This window comes from Planococcus citri, chromosome 2 (assembly GCF_950023065.1).
Source record: "Planococcus citri chromosome 2, ihPlaCitr1.1, whole genome shotgun sequence".
In the NCBI taxonomy this organism is placed as follows: Eukaryota; Metazoa; Arthropoda; class Insecta; order Hemiptera; family Pseudococcidae; genus Planococcus; species Planococcus citri.
Window position 1 is genome coordinate 72,597,938 of NC_088678.1, and position 18,669 is coordinate 72,616,606.

The 18,669-nt window shown below is 35.0% G+C and overlaps 4 protein-coding genes across 10 annotated transcripts in view; 1 reads left to right on the plus strand and 3 right to left on the minus strand.

The window, feature by feature from the left end:
- Positions 1 to 18,669, plus strand: part of Iml1 (GATOR complex protein Iml1) — a 289,826-nt gene that overhangs the window by 234,993 nt on the left and 36,164 nt on the right. The window lies entirely within an intron of this gene.
- LOC135837600 (uncharacterized) lies at positions 1,511 to 7,160 on the minus strand. Its single transcript, XM_065352927.1, has 8 exons — positions 6,970 to 7,160; positions 6,701 to 6,880; positions 3,038 to 3,255; positions 2,843 to 2,956; positions 2,507 to 2,764; positions 2,251 to 2,404; positions 1,965 to 2,149; positions 1,511 to 1,836 (listed from the first exon to the last, which is right to left on the minus strand). The coding sequence occupies exons 1-8, from the start codon at positions 7,016 to 7,018 to the stop codon at positions 1,555 to 1,557; spliced, it is 1,440 nt and encodes a 479-aa protein (XP_065208999.1). The 5' UTR covers positions 7,019 to 7,160; the 3' UTR covers positions 1,511 to 1,554.
- On the minus strand, positions 8,701 to 12,311 carry LOC135837602 (uncharacterized). Of its 4 annotated transcripts, none has more exons than XM_065352930.1 (8): positions 12,092 to 12,311; positions 11,823 to 11,993; positions 10,701 to 10,897; positions 10,502 to 10,615; positions 10,191 to 10,427; positions 9,522 to 9,675; positions 9,258 to 9,442; positions 8,701 to 9,139 (listed from the first exon to the last, which is right to left on the minus strand). In XM_065352930.1, exons 1-8 carry the CDS (start codon positions 12,138 to 12,140, stop codon positions 8,726 to 8,728), a joined length of 1,521 nt encoding a protein of 506 aa, XP_065209002.1. In that variant the 5' UTR covers positions 12,141 to 12,311; the 3' UTR covers positions 8,701 to 8,725. The 4 variants fall into 4 exon arrangements, with proteins under 4 accessions (XP_065209002.1, XP_065209003.1, XP_065209001.1 ...); XM_065352931.1 differs by having other exon boundaries at positions 10,167 to 10,427; positions 11,823 to 11,932; positions 12,092 to 12,310; XM_065352929.1 differs by having other exon boundaries at positions 10,167 to 10,427; positions 11,823 to 11,990; positions 12,092 to 12,310.
- Positions 13,196 to 18,182, minus strand: LOC135837603 (hemicentin-1-like). Its single transcript, XM_065352933.1, has 8 exons — positions 17,976 to 18,182; positions 17,740 to 17,886; positions 15,158 to 15,366; positions 14,959 to 15,072; positions 14,617 to 14,880; positions 14,033 to 14,186; positions 13,757 to 13,941; positions 13,196 to 13,631 (listed from the first exon to the last, which is right to left on the minus strand). The coding sequence occupies exons 1-8, from the start codon at positions 18,025 to 18,027 to the stop codon at positions 13,221 to 13,223; spliced, it is 1,536 nt and encodes a 511-aa protein (XP_065209005.1). The 5' UTR covers positions 18,028 to 18,182; the 3' UTR covers positions 13,196 to 13,220.

The following is an 18,669-nucleotide window of genomic DNA, read 5'->3' on the forward strand; positions in this document are numbered from 1 at the left end:
TTAAAAAGTCGCTGGAGGATCCAAAACGACTTGAAATTCACATGCAGTACTTCGTAGCGTATTGAAATTAGTTTTTAGAATACATTTTAGCTTTACAACTGCAATTTGATGGAATTTTGTGGGAATTTTGAGTTTCAAAAATCTGCTGGAGGCTCCAGAACAACTAAAAACGAGTTGAAACCGTTTCCAATCGATTTGGCATGTCGAAAATAGGGTATATCCCAAATTTCTGCTTTCTTGGTCAATTTGGTAAAATTTTGATTTTTTCCCTCATTTTTGGCCTAAATTCGATTTTCAAAAATTCACCGAAAATCGAAAAACGCACTTTAGCACTTGAAATTTTGACAGGTGATGAATTTTTGCATGATCTTTCGATCTGCCTTTGTAAAGTTTGAAAAAGCTCGTGCAAGTCCTATGTTAAAACGCAAAATCTGCGATTTCGGCTGACCTGTCAATCAAAATGGCGGGCCATTTCGTAAATAAGGCCAACTTTTTTTTTGGCAAGTTTGCTTTAAAATGTTCCTTAGGATGTCCCCTTTGAGAAAAAAATTGTCCCGGAAGATCGGCGGGGGGGGGGTGCAATTACTCCTATTGTCATATGCCGGACTATATTGTCCAACTTTGAAATATAAAGAGCTGGAAACAGTTAGTTTACAAAAATTTGGGACACCCTTAAAAATTGATTTGCCTGTAAAGTTTTCAATTTCAGAGATAGGCTATTTTATGTCAGAGAGCCTTTTTTGTTCGTCTCAAAAATGGAAAAAACTGACCCTATTTCTTGACAAAGCAAAATTCACCTCTCAAATTGAAATTATTTTAATTGGGGAAAAAATGGAATTTTTATTTTTGTCGCATAGATTGCGTAGGTAGCTGACTACTTACTCTGTCATGTAAAGGAGTAGGTAGAAAAAAAAATATCCTGATATTTGATGAGAAATTGGCGATGAAGTTTAATGGATGGAAGATTACTCAGAAAATGAGATACATAAGTTTTTATACAAACCCCCTCCTCAGAAAAAAGGGCTAAAACTGAATGAGAACCTTGAAAGTGGGTTTGAATTTTGGATGGTAATGCATGACTTAGGCCTTAGTTAGGTCAAGGCAAATGCAAAATCTCAAATAATTGCTAAGTGTGTTTTGGAATCGACCATTTTTTCCAAGGCAGGTTGGTTAGGGGCTAAAACGAAAAAACGCGGATTTCGTTGAATATTCCCTGTCTCTGAGTACCCATGTCTCCCCTTCAGGTGCACTTCCAGAGTCGAAATTTTTTCCGGTTGACTTTCAGCTCAAAATGAAGGTTCCCCTACCCCTACGCTAAATTTGGTCAAAACCCTTCGACATTTTTATCTCGTGATCAACCCTGCTGTAAAATATTTTGATAATCCATGACATTTTCGAATCAAATTTGTTCAAAAATCACTCGCAGTCGGTTCAAAATTTCTATAGTTAAGTATCTTCAAGGATAAGTAGACTACGCAGTTCGCATTTTGAAAAAATACACGTATCGATATTCAATTTAATACAGTCTTTTATTGTCAAACTTTTGGAACATGCCTAATTATGGTAATCGTTTGGCATTGCTCGACGACGAGCTTTTTCTTTTCCGAATGGTTTTGGTACTCTTTTACCACGCTTTGAAAATTTACGACATAGGTAACGCAACTGGAAAATATTATCCAAAATGAACTGTAGTACTATTACTAAAATGAAAGCCAGGAAAATGAGCGCAATTGTTATGTATAAACCGATATCGTAATATTGACCAAAATCGTCCGCAGCATTCATTGCAGTATGTGAAATCCGTGAGATTGTTTCGCCATTCGCGTAGGTTGTGACCTAAAAAGAAAAATAAATGCATTATTTTTTAGTATACTTAATACAAAATTATTCATCATAGTTGGCTGGTTACTGTAATAGCGTGTCTCTGATGCGAGTGTATTCAAAATCCGAAATTACGCACTCACTTGTATGTAAAAATATTCCTCATTTGGCGGTTCGAATGATCCTACAAATAAATCTGTATCTGGTATCGGTTCGAAAGGTATTTTTTCTCCTGAAGAAGTACCATTTAAAAAGAGTATCTTGAAGTGATCAAATCCTTTTGACGTATTTTGGAAGCACGATGACACGTAAATTTTGTTTGGTATTCCTGATGATGAATATGCAATGAGATGAAATGATTAGTATGGTGATGGGGGGAGGTATATTTTCAGTGTAAAAACTCGCTATAAATGTAGATATTTTTCCTACCTCTGACTGGTCTGAGATATGTATCATTCAATGATGTCACGTTGTCCTTGGAAAACCCATAATCAAAGTCGAAGTCGCTTTCGCTGAACCCTCGTAATGTGTAAAAGGAAGCAGGGTCTGAATTTTGAAATTTTCTGCGAACTTCCACACATACCTGAAATATTTATAAATGTTACAAAATTAATCCAAGTGCATCTCACAAGGTAATCTATGCATTCTTGTGCTAACGAATTATGTAGTATGAAAAAATAATGACCTCTGTAGTCATAACTGTTTGTACTCTGCTTTCCGTTCCTTTTCCTCTCACATTAACGAGGGTGGTCCGTTTGGGGTTTCTTGATAATGTTACCTCATACTCGTTTGAATCGAAACTGCTGAATATCATATCTTCTATATCAGTTTTCAAAAGTGAATCTATTGTCATGCAATATGTTCCATTACCAGTGGCATAAATTGTTAGCAGGTTTGCTTTTGGTGGAATGGAATTCAGCTCGAAAGTTTTCCAATCTTTAAACTACATATCAAAAAGAAATTGTTATTCAAGTGTTTGTTGCAATACTACACCAATGATTCGGTAGAATCTTCTTCTCACCCGATTAAATTCGAATGACCTCCACGTAATCCCATTAGCGACTGAGGTAATCAAACTATATTTTTTGAGGTAGTCGATTCCAGAAGGATACTCGCCTTGGATGAGAAAATTGACCTGTGAAAAGAAATTAGATACTTACAATAATTTCATTGGCATTCGTACTGAAGAACTGAAGTCACAAAATATGAAAATCACCTGCGATCTTTTGATTTGTATTTGTTCTAAAATTTTTCCAACCAAGTCCTCATCAGAGAATGCTACTGTTGCAAATGTGATCACATTAATTTGGGAATATGGAGGATACTTTTCTAAATATTCGAGTAACGCGTACAAAGCATACTGGTCAGCTTCCGGGATTGTTGTTGTTATTGTTGAGGAAATCGAAGTTTCTTCTTCTTCGTATTCAGCTGGTGCTAAAAAATGAGACCGTTAGAATTTCAAATCAAAAAATGAATTTAACCCGTGCCTCAAGTTCCCCTCTCCCCTTTTTTCATGGAAACCAACGCAGAGAATAAGCATGGTGAAAACCAGTTTTTTTAAAAACTCGTTTAGCATTATACAGGGGGCAGGGGCCATGATTCCATTGCCAATTGCCATGCATTTTGCACCCAGATATATAAGTATTTTGTAGTGGGAGGTAGGAACAGCGAGCTGCAGGTTCCCAAAATTGAGGGAAAAATAAAAAAAATGATTTATGCTTTAATTCTGACCTAGTCGAATTTTTTGTTCTGATCATGAAACCCCAACATTCGTGTGAGGTGAACATCGTGGAATAATTTTGAACCCATGAGGCGGGGAGTGGGGGGCGTAAGTACCTAGGTGATGAATATTTGCTAAATTCAAAGATTTTTTCGACAGAAAAATATAAACAAATTTTTAAATTAAATATCTGATAATCTGAGATGGATACAAAACCCTGACATGGACTTGCAGAGCAAAAGAGAGGAGGTAAGATACCCCTCCCCACTGGAGTGGTTTTTAATTATATACATAGTCAATGATATTTTTTTTTGAATTTTATCACTCCCAGTAGCTAGATTGATTTATAATCCTCAAAAAATATGTAAGATGCATTATGATTCAAAATAAAAAGTTTCTATAACAACATCAGAGATATATTATGGGGAGAGGGAGGACTAGAGATCTCTGGAGAAAAATTGACTCATTTGCTGTATGTGACCCGCTCTGACAAAACTAACCATTTTGACAAAATTTCAAAAAAATGTTTTTTCCTCAAAAATTTGATCTTTGAACCCTTAAAATTCATTTTAAACATCATTATTTTGGAAACTTTTTTTTTTTTTTGAAACAGACAGTTTTGTCAGAGCGTCAGAGCGAGTCACACATGCTGATGAAGTGATGATGTAGTGCTGATAGCACAGGATATATTATCTAGACATGGGACTGAAAATTGATAAAGGTAAGACCAAAACCAAAACCCCCAAAAACTGATTAAAATTGCTCAAAACTGAAACCAGGAGCGTTATTTCTCAAAATTCAAAACTGAAACCGAAAGCGTAACTGATTGAAAACTGAATTGATTTTGGAATTTTTCAGGTAGGTAACTTAGCCTAATTAATACTGCATTTTTGGTAAAAATTAAGTAAAAACTGATGCTAAAGGGGAAAACTAAAAAAGTTGACAAATTTGGTGCTGCCAAAGTCATCGATATTACACTAAATGGATACCCAGCAAGTCCATTTACCCCGCGTCCAAGAACAACAACGATGGCTTATTGGCTTATCTAGTTATTGATGCGTTTTTTTTCTGCGCATGGTACCTATTAGAGCTGAAAACGGTACTCGCTGACAGCGGGTAACTATCATATCCGTATTGTAAATTCTCGCTACTCGGTAGTAGCGGGTAGTGAATTGAAAAAATGTTGCACCGGTTCAGGATATAACTAGTAGCGCATTGAATGCGTAGCTGGTGTACCGGCATGACATCATCATTGTCATCAATCATGTCAAACGTCAATCACACATACGAACGACAGGTGTCGAAGCGTAACTCCTCCCACTTACGCATTATCAAATTTTGAGGTGCGTGCGCAGACCAAGTGCGAAAACATTCGGGTTGTACTCGCTATACGCTACTATCTATATCCGAATCAACCCGATACAACCGCTAGCGGGTTTAGCCGGTATTTTAACCAGATACTGGTAAGCGGGTAGCGTAACCGTTTTCACCTCTACTACCTATCTGATTGGTCAATTTTGATTTTGAATTCAAATTTGGTGGCCGCGTAGATCCGCGTAAATTTGAAGTTGATAGCCTCTTCCCCCTTGCGAAACGTTTCAATGGGTATCACTTGTGCCGAACGGATGCGCCTCAATAACCTCACCTTTCCCCTCTGAACTTCGCGAGCACTGCATTTCCCACCCGCCTCTCTACACGCTGTGGCTGTGTATCCATTTAGTGTAATATCGATGGCCAAAGTGCCACTTTCTAGTCACCTACACAAAGTATTTGAAAAAGAGATCACTTTTTTGGCCTTCTTCCCTCAAAAAAATGGAGAAAAAAGGAAAAAACTGAAACCAAAACCGATTCCTTTGAAATCGAAATCTTTAACCAAACCCGGAACAAGAGAGATAATATTTTAAAAAACCACTACCAATACCAAAACCTTTACTTTTAAAAAAACATAAAACTGAAACCTAAACTGAGTGTGATATCTATCTGGTTTTCAAGCACTGACTATGTGCAATAGGTTTGTAGCTGACAAAATATGCGCCCAGATGGAGGGCGATGCTCAATTGAGATGGTTTATGGATTTGTGTTCTCTGGCCAAGACATGACAGACATGACAATGAATAATGATTTCAACAGAGAAATATCCAGAAGAATAAAGGCATCATATGGGCTTCATACTATGCATTATCTCAGTGGCCTCATATACTAGCGAGACATGGGCATTGATGAAGAAGCTGGAAGATAGAATTATCAAGATGCAGAGGCGAATGGAGCAGTCAATGCTAGGGATAACCCTGTGGGACAAATGAACAGTGGAGAAAATTCAGGAAACCGCAGGGATGACAGACATTATGGAGAAGGTCAAGCAAAGCAAGTGCCGCTGGTCTGGTCACGTTATGTTGCCAGAAGCAGGGATCAGTGATGGGTGGTAAGGCTGTTCGATGGAGACCAGATAGAAAACATGCAAGGGGGAGACCAAAAGGGAGATGGGGAAGATGAGATACAGACAATTGTGATGGGTGAATGGCGGAATACATCCCAAGACTACAGCTCGTGGAAGGTATGGGTATAAATTTGACGACATTGACACTGTATACAAAATTTCATTTCGGTAGTATGAAAAAAGCACAAATTTAGCTTTCTGGTTTTTCCTGCTTATTTCGTTTCAATTTCAACTCCTCCAATTTTAAAACTACTAATGTTAATAAATTCAAGAGCCTCCGGCGAGTTATCAACTTTTTGTGGTAATTTCAAATTGTTGTAACAAAATTTAGTAAAATGAACTGCAGCAGTGCTTATTGGACTAGCTCACCTTTTTCATGCTTAAAATTGATATTAAAAATGGACGTTTGCGTCTTTAAACGCATTCTGTGTCTGGTCCTACTCCTACCCCCAGCAATTTTAAAAATGGACCAATCGTAGGTATAAAAATGTTTCATTTTTTAATAGGTGCGGAGAATAAAAGTAAAAACTTTTTTAAAAAAAATTTGACATATACCTACCTATATCCTATTGGGACAAAAACCTGTTGAATAATTTTGCCATTTTTATCCAGTGAGGAGATATCTACATAAATGGGTCTGGGTACATGCTACATATATCGGAAAGTATATTTTATAACTAAAATAATGTCACGCATAAACCTATTTGTAAATTTGAGCTTACTGGGATGTAGATATCTCGTGCCGACACCTCTGCTAGCAGTATGTGAAAGAAAATTCGACCGGAATTCCGATCTTCCTTCTGCCTCGTAGTCGTATTCCGCGTCCGTTGTTTCTAGCCTGTTGTTATACAAAAATCGAGTAAAATCGTCCCTTACACGATTTACTTTCGTGGTGGTACATTCTGCGTGTGTACAAGAAATGAAAATTATACAAAATTGTAAGTTTCTTGGTGGTTTTTTAGATACCTACTTTTTCTTTGCGAATACTCACCATTGCAATTAAGTAATAAAAAAATACTGAATATGCAAAATGAACGCATTTTATAAAATTCAGTTTTAATTATGTACTTCACAACTTACGCGTAGTTATGATTAAAACGAGATTATAAAAACGAATTCGTCTTAAGAACTTTTATTTTTTAACGAAACTTAACGACCTGCAGACAACTAACCAGCTGATAACGCGGAGTTGAAACGAATCTACATTTTTACAAGTAGGTACGGATTAATCGTGAAAAAATTGAGGGGTGGGGGTGTTTAATTCTATTATAGAAAGAACTCTTCCATTCGCCATTTGAACGCCAATAATTAATGATATACTTACTGCGTGCAAATAAGCTCTCTTATCTGCAGTTTCCACAAAGAGTAACCTTTTTGGTCATTATTGCCAATTTTTAATTAGGTAATTGAGAAAAATATATTTCTTTTTAGTTTTTTAAAATTGGCAATAATAACTGAAAAATTGGTACTTACTATACTGTATTTCAAAACATTTTCCCAGTTTCAGAAATAATAATCTTTTAATTTTCAACCGCTCAGTATGGAACTCTAAAAATGGTGTTGGATTTTTTGGTAATGAAGACCTAGGCCAACGGAAATGTACGAGTCTCAAATAAGTGCTATAAGTGAGGGGTCTGGTTCCAAAACTCACACTTGGCAAAAATAGCTAGAATGAGTTTGATACGGTTTCGGATAGAGGAGAGCGCCCTCTATAACCCTACAGTATCACTAACTCGATAAACGTTATGTTCGGCTCAGAATCGCCGTGCAAAGCGAGGAGTTGGAGTCAAAAGTCACACTTGCCACTGGCAACTGTGAGTTTTGCACAAACTCATGATATTTTTGACCTGATTGATTTCGTAATTTTGATTTTTGAGTGTTGTACGATATGTGTATGTCAACGTGTGTAATAAGAAGCTACTTAACATATTTCAACTTTCATAATTCTCAAATTTGAAAAATTGCATTTTTTTTGATTTTTTTAAAATGCAAAATTCAACATTAAGAGATTGTTGTACATAGTTTCTTGTAGAAACAAATATGTTTTGGTGTTCAATATACCATGATATGACCTTCACTAACCCAAAATTTGAAAAAAAGTTCACTACTCGCACTATAAAACGCGAAAAAAGTCAGGTTGGAGTCAAAACTCACAGTTGCCATTTTCAATCATCTGTGCAAACTATACCACGGCATGTCGCGTGCTCGAATCACCTTAAAACGATGAACCTACCTCTATACTACAAAATAAAATCATTTCCAGTTCAAAACACTCGCTCATTGCCGCGCCACAGAATTTTGCGGTTTCTGAAAAAAGTCCTTTTTAGAAAGTGTGAGTTTTGGAACCAAACCCCTCAAGTACCTATTATGTTTTGGGTCAATTTTTCAAAGCAGGTTGGGTAGGGGCTAGAGCGAAAAAACGTCGTGGATTTCTTTGAAAATGCCTCTTCAGATGCACTTCCAGAGTCGACATTTTTTCTGGTTGACTTTCAACTCAAAATGAAGGTTTTCCAAAATGAAGGTTTTCCTACGCTAAATTTGGTCAAAACCCTTCTACGTTTCTATCTCGTGATCAACACTGACGTAAAATATTGATAATCCATTTCATTGTCGAATCAAATGTGTTCAAAAATGACTCTCAGTTGATTCAAAATTTCTATAATAGTTATCTTCAAGGATAAGTAAACTACGCAGTTCGCATTTTGAAAAAAATACACGTATCAATGCCTTAATACAGTCTTTTATTGTCAAACTTGTGAAACTTGTGAAACATGCATAATATGATAATCGTTTGGCATTGCTCGACGTCGAGCTTTTTCTATTCCGAGTGGTTCTGGTACTCTTCTACCACGCTCTGAACGTTCAGGAGGTTGGTAATACAACCGGAAAATAGTAGCCCAAATGAACGGCAGTACTATTAATAACATGATAGCATCGATAGCCACCAAAATGAGCGCAATTATGCTGTATAAATCGATGCTGTATTTTTGTTGAAGTTGAATAACTGGTGTTTTGGATTCACTATACTCGCGGTAAACTAGTACTTGTATTCGTTTACGTTTGAACTTTGGATTTTGTTCATCTTCACCGAACTCGTCTGCAGCATTCATTGCAGTATGTGACATCCGTGAGATTATTTCGCCATTCGCGTAGGTTGTGATCTAAAATGGAAAATAAATTCATTATTTTTTAGTACTATACAAAATTCATGGTTGACTGGTTACTGTAATAACGTGTCTCTGATGCGAGTGTATTCAAAATCCGAAATTACACACTCACTTGTATGTAAAAATATTCCTCATTTGGCGGTTCGAATGATCCTACAAATAAATCGGTATCTGGTATCGGTTCGAAAGGTATTTTTTCTCTTGAAGAAGTGCCATTTAAAAAGAGTATCTTGAAGTGATCAAATCCTTTTGACGTATTTTTGAAGCACGGTGTCACGTAAATTTTGTTTGATATTCCTGATGATGAATGTGCAACGAGATGAAATGATTCGTATGAGGATGGGGTATATTTTCAGTGTAAAAATATTTTTCCTACCTCTGACTGGTCTTCGATATGTATCATTCAATGATGTCACGTTATCCTTGGAAAACCCATAATCAAAGTCGAAGTCGCTTTCGCTGAACCCTCGTAATGTGTAAAAAGAAGCAGGATCTGAATTTTGAAATTTTCTACGAACTTCCACACACATCTGAAATCACGAATGTTGCAAATTATCTCGTAAAAAAATTTTTACAACCTTTCAGCTGAAATTTGACCAATCGATGAACCTTTTCTGTCGAAACACTTGAATTTCTTGTGAAAAGTGAAATTTTAACCCATTTTGACAGGTCGCGTGTCTCCTTTTTCAAAATCCCAAAAATCATGACCCAATTCTCGGGCTCAAAATTCTTCAAAAATGATTGAAAAACGTTTTCGTCGAAATATTCGAATTTCTCGCGTTAAAACCCATCTCAAAAAATGATAGAATTTTGATCTCGAAATTATTCTGAAGTGCTGAAAAAAAACATTTTTATAGAAATATTCGATTTTCTTATATAATTGAAACCCGGTTATTTTGATAGGTTGCGAGATCACTTTTGAGAAAATTCTACGAAAGTCTGCGCCCTAAACGGAGTTGATGACAGGTTGTGAAGTTTGTTAAATTTGTTAAAGAATTATGAAGTGTGAAAAAATAATGACCTCTGCAGTCGTAATTGTTTGTACCCTGTTTTTAGCTTCTTTTTCTGTATCATTAACGAGGGTAATCCGCTTGGTTCTTGGTAAAGTTACTGTTACATCATACTCGTTTGAATCGAAACTGCTGAATATCATATCTTCTATATCAGTTTTCAAAAGTGAATCTATTGTCATGCAATATGTTCCATTACCGGTGCCATAAATTGTTAGCAGGTTTGCTTTTGGTGAAATGAAATTCAGCTTCAGATAATTCCAGTCTTTAAACTATAATACAGAAATTGTTATTCAAGTGTCTGTTGCTAAACTATACCAATGATTCGCCAGAATCCTCTTCTTACCCGATTAAATTCGAATGACCTCCATGTAATCCCATTACCGACTGAGGTAATCAAACTATATTCTCTGAGGTAGTCGATTCCAGAAGGATACTCGCCTTGGATGAAAAAATTGACCTGTGAAAAGAAATCAGATATCTTACTATATAATTTCATTGGCATTCGAACTGAAGAACTGAATGTCACAAAATATGAAAATCACCTGCGATCTTTTGATTTGTATTTGTTGTAAAATTTTTCCAACCAAGTCCTGATCAGAGAATGGCGTTGTTGCAGATGTGATCACATTAATTTGAGTATATGGAGGATAGTCTTCTAAATTTTCGAGTAACGCGTGCAAAGCAACCTCGGCTTTTGGTATTGCTGAGGAAATCGATTCTGGGTGGAGTTCAGCTAATGCTAAAAAAATGTGATCGTTAAAATTTCAACTCAAAAAATGGTTTTAATCGTTCCTCAAGCTCCCCCTTTTTCTTATGGAAATCAACACAGAAAATAACTTCCCCTTTCCCTCTTGCTTTCTATGTGGCCTTGGACTGGCAGCTTTTCCAGGTTATCTCACGGTATGTCCGAAATACGTAACGTAATATCCGTCTCTTGATGACTGTGCTAAGTCGCTCCTTTACTCCCAATTATTTGAGTATTGGCGTGTTTGTTCTTATCTGAATCCACAATATCCTTAGCAATTAGCATGCGTCTGTAGCAAAAATCAACTTTGCAACATGTTACCATCCCAATTTTTTAATATGTTGTTCAGCATGAAAAGTTGTCCATAATATATTTTTTTTCAGAATTTTTGAGAGTCGGAACGATGTAAAGACTACGTTTCGAAACTTTTTGAGCTAATTTTTTGTACGAAAAAAAGTGGCTACACTGATTTTTATGATATCACCAAAAAGCCTTTCAAAACCCTTAACTATGGGAAAACGTTCGTTATCGAGTAATCCACTGCTGAAATGGATGATATTTTAGGTTCACTGAAAACTTTGACACCCCCTGGCTGCCTTTAAAAATGGGCTAGAGGGCTGCGATTTGCGCCATAGGTCATCCCTACAGAAAAATTTTCAAAAAAATCGCCGAACCCCCCTACCACTTCTTGGTCCAATTGACGTGGTATGACCCAGAACTAATCATAGGTATAAAAATGTTTCATTTTTCAATAGATGTGGAGAATAAAAGTAAATACTTTTTTTAAAAATTTGGCACATACCATGGGTATATCCTATTGTGACAAAAACCTTTTGAATAACTTTGCCATTTTTATCCAGTGGGGAGATATCTACAAAATAGGTCTATAGGTACATATATCGGAAGAATTTGAGCTTACTGGGTTCTAGATATATCATTTGGACACCTCTACTTGCAGTACGTGAACTAAAATCCGACAGTAATTCCGATTTTTCTTCTGCCATGTAGTCGTATTCCGTTCTTTCTAGTCTGTTGTTATACATAAATTGAGCAAAATCCTTTACAATTACTTTCGCGGTGGTACATTCTGCTTGTGTAAGTACATGAAATGAAAGTTATACAAAATTATAAGTTTATTGTGGTTTTTTAGATATGTACTTTTTCTTTTTGAGTAAGTATAGTACTCACCATTGCAATAAAGTAATAAAAAAACACTGAATATGCAAAATGAACGCATTTTATAAAATTCAGTTTTAATTATGTATACTTCACAATTTACGCGTAGTTATGATTAAAACGAGATTATAAAAACGAATTCGTCTCAAGAACTTTATTTTTTAACGAAACTATAACGACCTGCGGACAACTAACCTGCAGCTGATAACGAGTTGAAATGAATTTACATTTTTACAAGTAGGTACAGATTAATCGTGAAAAAAAAATTGTAGGGGTAGGGGTTTTTAGTTCTATTATAGGAAGAACTCTTCTATTCATCATTTAAACGCCAATAAATGATGTACTCTTACTGCGTGCAAATAAGCTCTCTTATCTGCAGTTTCCACAAAGCGTAACCTTTTTGGTCATTATTGCCAGTTTTTAATTAGGTAATTGAGAAAAATATATTTTTTTTTTAGTTTTTTAAAAGTGGCAATAATAACTGAAAAATTGGTACTATACTGTATTTCAAAATATTTTCCCAGTTTCAGAAATAATAATCTTTTAATGATGTCTTCGCATAATTAATGCGAAATATTTGAGAAAAAAATGTTTTGAAAATACGAATTTACGCTCGAATAAGCAATTCGTAAATTTTCAACCGCTCAGTATGAAACTCTAAAAGTGGTGTTGGATTTTTTGGTAATGAAGACCTAGACCAACGGAAATGTAAAATCGCAAACAAGTTTAAGTGCTAAGTACCTTTGTTTTGGGTCAATTTTCCAAAGCAGGTTGAGTAGGGGCTAGAGCGAAAAAACGTGGATTTCTTTGAAAAAATGCCTTGTCTTCGAGTAGTTAGGTACCCATGTCTCCCCTTCAGATGCACTTCCAGAGTCGAAATTTTTTTTGGTTGACTTTCAACTCAAAATGAAGGTTTTCCTGCACTAAATTTGGTCAAACCCCTTCAACGTTTCTATCACGTGATCAACACTGACGTAAAATATTGATAATCCATTTCATTGTCGAATCAAATGTGTTCAACAAAGACTCTAAGTCGATTCAAAATTTCTATAATACATAGCTATCTTCAAGGATAAGTAAATTACGCAGTTTGCATTTTGAAAAAATACACGTATCAATGCCTTAATACAGTCTTTTATTGTCAAACTTGTGAAACATGCATAATATGATAATCGTTTGGCATTGCTCGACGACGAGCTTTTTCTATTCCGAGTGGTTCTGATACTCCTCTACCACGCTCAGAACGTTCAGGAGGTTGGTAATACAACCGGAAAATAGTAGCCCAAATGAATGGCAGTACTATTAATAGCATGATAGCTATGATAATGATCCCAATTGTGTTGTATAAACCGATACTGTTGTATTCTTTTTGAATTTCTTTTTGAGTTTCTTTTTGAATTTCAACAAATATCTTGGAACGGCTGTATCCGCGGTAAACTATTGGTTTACGTTCAAACGTTGGATTTTGTTTTTCTTCGCCAAACTCGTCTGCAGTATTCATTGCAGTATGCGACATCCGTGAGATTGTTTCGCCATTCGCGTAGGTTGTCACCTAAAAAGAAAATGAATTCATTATTTTTTAGTATACTTAATACAAAATTCATAGTTGACCAGTTACTGCAGTAATAATTGCGTTTCTGATGCGAGTGTATTCAAAATCCGAAATTACACACTCACTTGTATGTAAAAATATTCCTTATTTGGCGGTTCGAATGATCCTACGAATAAATCGGTATCTGGTATCGGTTCGAAAGAAATTGTTTCTCCTGAAGAAGTACCATTTAAAAAGAGTATCTTGAAGTGATCGAATCCATATCGTGTGTTTTCAGAGTAAGATGATACGTAAATTTTGTTTGATTTTCCTGATGAATATGTAACGAGATAAAAGATGGGGTAATAGGTAGACGTAGACTTAAATCTGTAAAATTTCGATAGGTATTTTAGCCTACATACCTTTGATTGGTCTTCGATATGTCTCATTCAATGATGTCACGTTGTCCGTAGAAAACCCATAATAAAAGTCAAACTCGCTTTTGCTGAATCCTCGTAATGTGTAAAAAGAAGCAAGATCTGAATTTTGAAATTTTCTACGAACTTCCACACACATCTGAAATCACGAATGTTGCAAATTTAATCGAAATTCATCTCGTAAAAAATTTTTTACAAACTGTCAGCTGAAATTTGACCGATCGATTGAGCATGTCACTACTCAAAACCAAATTTAGAACCTTTTCAGTCGAAACACTTGAATTTATTGTCAAATTTTAACCCATTTTGACAGGTCGCATGCCCTTTTTTTCAAAATTTCAAAAATCATAACCTATTGGCTCAAAATTTTTCAAAAATGCTTAAAAAACGTTTTCGTCGATAAAAAAAATCTCAAAAAATGATTCGATTTTGAGCTCAAAATAATTCTAAAATGCTCAAAATTTTTTGTGGAGGGGGTGGGTCATGAAAAAGTTATGATTTTTGTCTTGGAGTTTTGTTAGACACCCTGTATAGTTAACGAATTATGTATAGTATGAAAAAATAATGACCTCTTTAGTCGTAATTGTTTGTATTGTGTTTTCAGCGTCTTTTTCTTTCTCATTAACGAGGGTAGTCCGATTGGGTTCTCTTGATAATGTTACTGTTACCTCATACTCGTTTGAATCGAAACTGCTGAATATCATATCTTTTATATCAGTTTCTAAAAGTGAATCTATTGTCATGCAATATGTTCCATTATCAGTGTCATAAATTGTGAGCAGGTTTGCTTTTGGTAACATCGCATTCAGCTCCAGAGATTTCCAGTCTGTGAACTATCAGAAAAAAATTGTTATCTAAGTGTCTGTGGCTAACTACAAAGTACAAATGATCCACGAGAATCCTCTTCTTACCTGATTAAATTCGAATGACCTCCACGTAACCCCATTACCAACTGAGGTGATCAAACTATATTCTTTAAGGTAGTCGATTCCAGAAGGATACTCGCCTCGGATAAAAAAATTGACCTATGAAAAGAAATCAGATGTCTTACTACTCGTATAATTTCGTTTGCATTCGAACTGAACTGAAGTCACAAAATATGAAAATCACCTGTGATCTTTTGATTTGTATTTGTTCTAAAATTTTTCCGATCAAGTCCTCATCAGAGAATGTTGTTGGTGCAAATGTGATCACATAAATTTGGGTATATGGAGGATAGTCTTCTAAATTTCCGAGTAACGCGTGCAGAACATTCTGGCCATTAATCGGGGTTGTTGTTGTTGTTGGTATTGTTGAGGAATTCGATGTTTTGTCTAGTTCTAGAAAAGTAGAAACAAGTTTACAATTTTCAGGGAATTTTGCATGTCGAAAATTAAGCCAAACTACTCAAAAAACGTTCAGAGAAGAGCCTTCTTGCTTGTTCGATGTTGATTATGTGGTGAAAATTGAAATCGAATCTCTCAAAAACGCTCATGTCTGATAAAAACCCTCCCTGCTTGTTTAATGTTGTCATCCTCAAATAATTTAATAAGAATGAAGATTCTCGAAACATTTTCGGTGGCCAGATCACTCCCCTGAAACGTGTATTTCCTGATTGAAAAAAGTAAAAATGATTTAGTATTCTATACATGGGATTTTAATTGCCTATACTTAACCCACCATTACTGATAATATTGATAATAAACTGATTAAATTAGGAATTCAACGGAAATGAGCACACTAATGTGTATAAATATACCTATTGTAAACGGTATTGCGCGATAGATTAATAAATTTCTCAATACTCAGTAGAAATGACTACAAGGTGTCCAAGAATGTTGGACATAATATTAAAAAAAAACAGAAAAATGATATGTATAGTAATAAACCTTACAAAAACAGAAAAGTAGATACCTAATCTCGAATTTTCACGTAAATTGGTGAGAGTAAATTAATGAAGGCAAGCTTGCTCAAAATAATGATGAAAGGGACAGAGAGGGGTGGGGAGAAGGGATTGAATCTTGATATCTTATCAGTGGCGTAGCCAAAACGGGAGACTGAGGCAATTGAGCCCCCCTTAGGATTGAAAATTTAAAATAAAACATGCAAAAGTGGGTGTTTTTGTGACCAATTTTTTTGAAACTTTTTTCATATTTTTCTCAACATAATAGCATGAAAAAAAAATCAAAAAAAGAAACGGTGGATGAGGGTTCATAATAAAACGATCCTATCAAGATCATTTTATAAATGTTTCAGTTTCTGATCAAAATTTTTCAATTGGGGCCATTTTATTTTTTTTATTTTTTCCGGATTGGTGAATTTGTTATCTTTTGAAATATCTTTAAATTTTTATTTTATATAAAAAATTATCATAGGTATACCTACTTAATGACTGAGTCCTTGAGTATTAAAAGATGTTTGAAAACTTGGAAAAAATTCATCAACAACAAATATTTTTACAATTTTACAATACTATCTGACTTTCAAGAACTTGGAAAACGTCGATGACTTAAAAGCTTTCCTCGCAGAGCAGACTTAACTTGGGAAGTTTCTAAGTAGATGGTCAACGTTGTTGGGGGATTGAGGAAACGTTTTTCTTGAAAAAAGAATTATCCAAAAGAGTATTCTGCTCAGAGATGGAATTTTTTAAAAATAATTTGTACTTACAGACATCAATTATTTTGCTTCTTTTTTGTTATTTTTCTACTTAGGGGGTTTCATATAATGAGATCAACGTCATTCGGAGCACCAAAGGGGATTTTTCTCGAAATGTGGTTAGCTAAAAGTACCCCGCCCAGAATTTAAACATTTTCAAAAAAATGTTATAGGTAGGTACAGGTATCAATTTCTCATTTTTTTGTAGAATTTTTCAACTTACCCCACATAATTTGAGAGATCAGAGGAAGGATTTTCTTGAAAAAGTGCTTATTTGAAAAGATTCTGCCCATAAATTGAAAATTTTTAAAAATGTCTGCAGACATCAATATTTTTTATTTTTTTAAATTTTTTTCCATTTTTTTCTATTTTTTTTTTTTTTTTTTAGAAGGGGGCTTTATACAAGAGAGCCAACATCATTTGGAGGTCCAACGAAGGTTTTTTCTTGAAAAGGGGGTTATGTAGAACAATTCTAATGTAAATTATGAGATACGTTTGTATTTTCAAAAAAATTTCCCCAATTTTGATTTATTCTTGTTTTTTTGTGATTTTTTTCTACTTTGAGGGGCTCCTTACTGGGAGGGGGTGGAACCTGTATGGTTCGAAAGGCCGGAAAACGTTTTTATTTATTTTTTTTAAAAATAGGACTATTTAGAAAAATTCTGGCCCAAATACAAAAATCTTCATAAATTGATTTTTTAAATTTTTTTCAGCTTTAAGGGGCTACCAGCACCACTTCTTTTGCGGATAGAGGAAAACTAAAAAATAGGGATTTTTTTCAACCGAGGTAACAGCTTTGGGAGGTGGGAGGTGGGAGGTGGAAAATTCATAACTTTGCAAAATAAGGTACACCCTAATGAAAGTTATCTACCAAGTATGTATTCCAAAAAATCGAATTTTTAAAAAAAATAAAAACTTGAAAAAAATAATAAAATTTGAATTGTTTGACCGTCGCGTCGTTGCTAGTGACGGGTGGATGAGCTAGTAGGCGTACCTACATCGGAAGGTACTTAATTAAAATAATGGCACGTAAACCTATTGGTAAAATTTGAACTTACTGGAATCGTATAGCCTTGTCATGTGAGCACCTGTCCTAGAACTTGAACAAAAATTAAACATAAAATCGTACATTTCTTCTGTCTCGTTTTCCGTTGTTTGTGGTCTGTTGTCATATATAAATAGAGGAAAATACTTATTGGTACATTCTGTTCACAAAAAATGAAAATTATACAAAATTTAAAGTGAAGGTTTTTTGGTGTTTTTTTTTAGATACTTTTCCTTTGTGAGTACTCACCATTGCAATAAATTAATAAAAAAACACCGAATAATATGCAAAATGAACGCATTTTATAAAATTCAAATTTCTTCACAATTTACGCGTATTATGATTAAAACTAGATTATAGAAACGAATTCGTCTCAAGAAGTCTTATTTTTCAACGAAACTATAACGACCTGCAAACAACTAACCAGCTGATAACGAGTTGAAACGAATTTACATTTTTACAAGTAGGTACAGATTAATCGTGAAAGAAAAATTGTAGGGGTGGGGGTGTTCAATTCTATTATAGGAAGAACTCCAAACGCCATTAAATGATACTTACTGCGTGCAAATAAGCTCTCTTATCTGTAGTTGCCACAAAGTGGCACCACTGTATTTCAAAATATTTTCCCATTGTTTCGGAAATGATATATTTCGATATCTTCGCATAATTAATGCGAAATATTTGAGAAAAAAATGTTTTGAAAATACGACGAATTTGCCCTCGAATAAGCAATTCGTAAATTTTCAACCGCTCAGTATGGAACTCTAAAAGTGGTCTTGGATTTTATGGTAATGAAGACCTAGGCCAACGGAAATGTAAAATCTCAAATAAGTGCTAAGTATGTTTTGGGTCAATTTTCCAAAGCAGGTTGGGTAGGAGCTGGAGCGAAAAAACGTGGATTTATTTGAAAATGCCATGTCTTCGAGTAGGTAATAATGTCTCC

What these genes read in the sequence shown, in the direction of transcription:
- LOC135837603 (XM_065352933.1), bottom strand. Translation starts at nt 18,027, where the DNA reads ATGCGTTCATTTTGCATATTATTCGGTGTTTTTTTATTAATTTATTGC. An exon ending in TTTATTAATTTATTGCAATG is followed by an intron (nt 17,887 to 17,975) that starts GTGAGTACTCAC and finishes TTTTGTGAACAG; the next exon opens with AATGTACCAATAAGTATTTT. An exon ending in AAACAATTACGACTAAAGAG is followed by an intron (nt 14,187 to 14,616) that starts GTCATTATTTTT and finishes TCGTGATTTCAG; the next exon opens with ATGTGTGTGGAAGTTCGTAG.
- LOC135837602 (XM_065352928.1), bottom strand. Translation starts at nt 12,140, where the DNA reads ATGCGTTCATTTTGCATATTCAGTGTTTTTTTATTACTTTATTGCAAT. An exon ending in GGTCATTCGAATTTAATCGG is followed by an intron (nt 10,428 to 10,501) that starts GTAAGAAGAGGA and finishes TCTGTATTATAG; the next exon opens with TTTAAAGACTGGAATTATCT. An exon ending in AAACAATTACGACTGCAGAG is followed by an intron (nt 9,676 to 10,166) that starts GTCATTATTTTT and finishes TCGTGATTTCAG; the next exon opens with ATGTGTGTGGAAGTTCGTAG.
- LOC135837600 (XM_065352927.1), bottom strand. Translation starts at nt 7,018, where the DNA reads ATGCGTTCATTTTGCATATTCAGTATTTTTTTATTACTTAATTGCAAT. An exon ending in CACGAGATATCTACATCCCA is followed by an intron (nt 3,256 to 6,700) that starts GTAAGCTCAAAT and finishes CTCATTTTTTAG; the next exon opens with CACCAGCTGAATACGAAGAA. An exon ending in AAACAGTTATGACTACAGAG is followed by an intron (nt 2,405 to 2,506) that starts GTCATTATTTTT and finishes TAAATATTTCAG; the next exon opens with GTATGTGTGGAAGTTCGCAG.